The sequence below is a fragment of the Gavialis gangeticus genome, unplaced genomic scaffold, assembly GCF_001723915.1.
Source record: "Gavialis gangeticus isolate Ggan-Ray unplaced genomic scaffold, GavGan_comp1, whole genome shotgun sequence".
Taxonomy (NCBI): Eukaryota; Metazoa; Chordata; order Crocodylia; family Gavialidae; genus Gavialis; species Gavialis gangeticus.
This window is the reverse complement of record NW_017729026.1, coordinates 22,668,358-22,672,632: the sequence shown is the minus strand read 5'-3', so window position 1 is coordinate 22,672,632 and position 4,275 is coordinate 22,668,358. Positions and strand designations below refer to the sequence as shown.

The following is a 4,275-nucleotide window of genomic DNA, read 5'->3' as shown; positions in this document are numbered from 1 at the left end:
TTACTGCCTTTCCTGCAGCATAGTGGAAATGTGCTATAGTTATGCTGACTGCTTTCCTGGAACAGCTGGTCATCTCTCTGCATTGTACATTTATATAAGTTACACCACTCTTAATGTGTGATGTATCCATGCTTTCTGTAAGTTTTGTGGATAATGCAGAATGTGCAGGATGTGTTTTATTTCAAGTGCTCTGCTCAAAAATGGTTGTGGAGGGTCTGGATTTTTCTGACACAGCTTTCTCACTACAAGAACATCCCGGCTTTCAGGAGAATAGTAACTCCCAGATACTGAGAGGCATTTTGTACTTGCATCTGTATATCTGGCTGATCTGTGTCCTGTCTGGGTCAGACCAGTTAAGCAGCCTTACGGGATATTTGCGCACCCCAAAAGATCATGTAAACTTTACAATGGGAGCACATCATCTTACGAAACTAACTGGTTTTGTTAAATGCTAATTCTGCTTCAGTATCTAGACTGGTAAAATGGCACCCTTGATGAAGCAATAAGTTTTTTTGTTATTGTGGTTAACCCTTACACTCATGCGATCATGCTTTCTGGTCAGAAGAATGTCCATTCAGCTCATGAAGAAAGGGCATGGTGCTTACAATGCTAGCACATAGATTAAAGATATAGTGAGACAAATATCAATCTCTCACATGAGACTTTAAAATAACTTATTTAGAAAACTGTGATTCATTCAAATCACTGAGCAGGATAAATAGCCTGTGGGGAAAACTTTAACTTATTATGATGTGATCTAGCAAATGCTCCACCACCTTTACTCACAATATCCAAGGAGTCTGGACACCTTCCAAAATATCTGTCCCTATACATATTTCAAACAATAGTTCTAAAAAACTAGTTTTCCTTACCTTTTTTTAAGATAACCTTTTCAATTGTTTTTATTATTTTCCACCAATATTTCAGACCAGCACAGTATATAAAATATTAAGAAATCCATGTCAAAACTAGTTTTCTTCCATTTTCTGAATTGAGGCATGATCTATATACATCTATATCAGTAACAGTGATTCTATAGCTTGTTTGTTTCTATGCAGGCATGTACATTTTCACTTAAAAGCAAGAGTATCACAAACATTTTCTTTTGTTTTTTAAACATCAGCATAAACTATAACCCTATACTTCTTCTAATCCTGTTTGTCTGTCTGACACTTCAGTTTTAAATGACTGCTTTGCTCTTCTGATATACCTGGTTATAGTCATCTTTCACTGTCATTCTTCAGCCTGGTGGGCAACTGCAGCTGAATTAATTACTGCAAAGCGTGCTAACTGAACAGCAATAATGTTCTTTGAGGTGTGTATTATACTAGATTTCCAGATGGTTGGGTTTTTTAATAAACTCAACTTCACCTTGTATATCAGTTTTCTCAATTGTCTAGAAATCAGGTTTGTAAGTGTAGTGCTCTCCATCTCTCTCTCACAAACACACACACATGCACACAATTTGTCTGGCCTGTAGGACAATCCCAATATACATCAAACATAAGGTAAAAAATAGTTGCACATATAGTAATTTTAATTCATTCCATTTTTAAATAACACAATAAATTTAATTTTCACAATAAATTAAATAGCCATATTCAGTTTACAAAATAGAATTACTTAGTGTGAAACCAGTATTTACAAACAATATACACTATATACATGATGTTTCTCTTTGTTGACACACAAGTATAGAAGAAAAAAGTATTTGACTTTTTTGGACACATGATTGACATGCTACAAGTGACACTGTGGTCCATACAATAAAACAATAGTGCAAACTCACCACGGGAACTCTGAAACAATGTTGTTTGCATGAGATAAGATATTCCTTTCAAATAATAAGAAAATAGTATTATCCAGTTTCATTGTAACAATTCAGCATTTTATTTAAAGTGTCAGCATTCCTTTCGCATTGTGCATCCCTCCTGTGGCCTGAATATGGCACCTTCTGATATATCCTCACAACTTCTAAGAATCTCACGTGAATTTGTATGCTTTAAACTGACACACTGCCTGGGTTGATCAGTGTGTCACATAATCAACTATATCGAGCAAGAGGAACACTGACCCTTTTAGTCGCATGTGAATTTATTCCCCCCAGTACTCGCTTTCCCTTTACCTGTATAGCTTAAAATGATGCAACTCTGTAGAGAGTAGATTTACATTAGTTACTACTCTGTAGAAAAACTGATCCCACCTTATATTTGGTCACACACTGCATATGTACAAGTATGCATGAAAAAAGTTACTTGGATAGCTATGTCTATGAAAAGTGCATATTTTTTTATTCTAGGAGAGACATCATTGCCTGTCTCCGGGTGCAACACATAGTGTTGTATGAAATTTAGTTCAGGGCCAGTTAAATGTCCTCCCAGTGATCTGGTAAAATTTTTGATTAAAAGGATGAAAGAACTTGCGCAATTTGGTAATGACAGAGGGATCCACCTCTGGATGTATGCGTCCCTTGCTACCCGCCAGGCACTTGTTAAAGACAATGTTAAATCGCAAGCAGTAAAACCCTCTGGTGGCATTGAAGTATAAATTGTATTGACTTATCCTTGGAGGAAGATTTAGGAACTTCTCCACCAGCTGGAGTTCTGGCAGTGGTTCTGTAATGAGCCGATCTCCGTCTACAATATGAAACTGCTCGATAGGAAAGTATTTTAACCATCTCTCCAGATGTTTTGTGTAGATGCTGGTTCTTACTGCCTTATACTTAGTGTTCACTTCACAGGTAGTAGGATCAATAGCCAGCTTCTCAAATTTGTAGTAGGTTTTATTCTTCCTTTCCTTCCCTTCCAGCACCTGAGTGTAATCAGAAATAGCTCTTGTTGTAGGTTCCCTGACAATGATCAGTAATTTGATGGATGAGTTCATTTTATAAATCCTTTCAGGTACCTCTTCTGTGATAAAATATGCAGGGCTTTTCTCAATTGTTATTTGATGAGGGTAAGAAAAAGGCATTTTTTTCCTGTACCACTCAATCCCCTTGGCATAGTTTTCATCATTGTCAAAGAAGTGAATTTCTTGAGAAGCTTTGACAACTGCAGGATGGAGGTTCAGCATCTCAAGCAGTGCTCGGGTACCTCCTTTCCTCACCCCAATTATAATGGCCTTGGGAAGCTGCTGCACCAAATTGTGAAGGCGTATTTGCTCCTTCGTGGCATTGCCTTTACGGAACTCGTGCAGCAGCCCACGCTTGAACTGCAGCGCTCGGAGTGGGATTTCATCTTGGCCATGGGGTCCAAATCGACCATCAATGGGACATATGGGTTGCAGTCTGCAATCAAGAAAAGAGATATAAATTAATTCTGTTGCAAACCATTATGAACATGTGTTTTTAGTTTGATTTTAATCTGCTACTTATAAATGGGGCAGATTCAATCAGTGATGCTTTTAATATTCTTTGAAATTCTAATTCATCAAGTATTAATTGACAGCAATCCACTCACAGCACAGACGAACAAGTGGCTTGGAGCCTTCTTCACAACTAGATGTTTGACACAGTCTGGGTAGTGTGGGTTTTTTTTAAAGTAGCTCATTTTGAAATGGAAAACTGATTCCAGAATCTTGGTGCCTAGGATTATTTTTGGAGGCTGTGTCTTGTAGTCTGATGTATTTCTGATTTCATAATGCTATTATAAATATAAATATAATTTAATGATAGGATAATTATCAGGCATCTGTACTTCTGTACTCTGTACAAGCTCTGAAAACACTTTTAATACATTGCACAAACTTACATAGCATGAAAAAACAAATACTTTTCTTTTTTTAGATTCATATTTAAATCTGATATCTACGGACAAATGGAGGAAATCCACAGAAAATCCTAATTCTAGCCCTAAAATTAGGAAATGGTAGAACACATATTGCCCATGCAACGTTAATCTAGCCCCTTGTGTGTATACATGGGGATACAGTCTTCAGTTTCTCCTTCATAGTGCCCCTGCCTCATTCAGTGCATGGTTTGGACAGTGCTCCCTTAATGACCAACTAGTCTACATTTAATTTTATTCTCACTACCCAATGGGTGGCTCCATAACTTGTCTACTGCACACATTCAAACCCTGATTCGAGGAGCAAATCATTCATTTCCTCATGGGACTCTCTAAAATTCTGGTTACCAAGGTATTTGAGTGCTGTACAAACATAAATGAATCAGTCTTCAAAGCACATCTATAAGGACAAGTGGTGCTAGCATCCCCATTTCATGGACTAGTAAACAAGATGCCTACCTGGCTGGACTCGTTTGAGTCCCGTTTCTCT

The 4,275-nt window shown here is 37.4% G+C and overlaps 1 protein-coding gene across 1 annotated transcript in view; it reads right to left on the bottom strand.

Moving 5' to 3' along the window:
* Positions 1-1,527: 1,527 nt before the first annotated feature.
* HS3ST5 (heparan sulfate-glucosamine 3-sulfotransferase 5) overlaps positions 1,528-4,275 on the bottom strand; it is a 215,929-nt gene continuing 213,181 nt past the window's right edge. Inside the window, exon 3 of the mRNA XM_019520068.1 lies at positions 1,528-3,286. Coding sequence (XP_019375613.1) covers positions 2,356-3,286 — 931 coding nt within the window. The 3' untranslated portion in view covers positions 1,528-2,355. The remainder of the gene's footprint in view (positions 3,287-4,275) is intronic.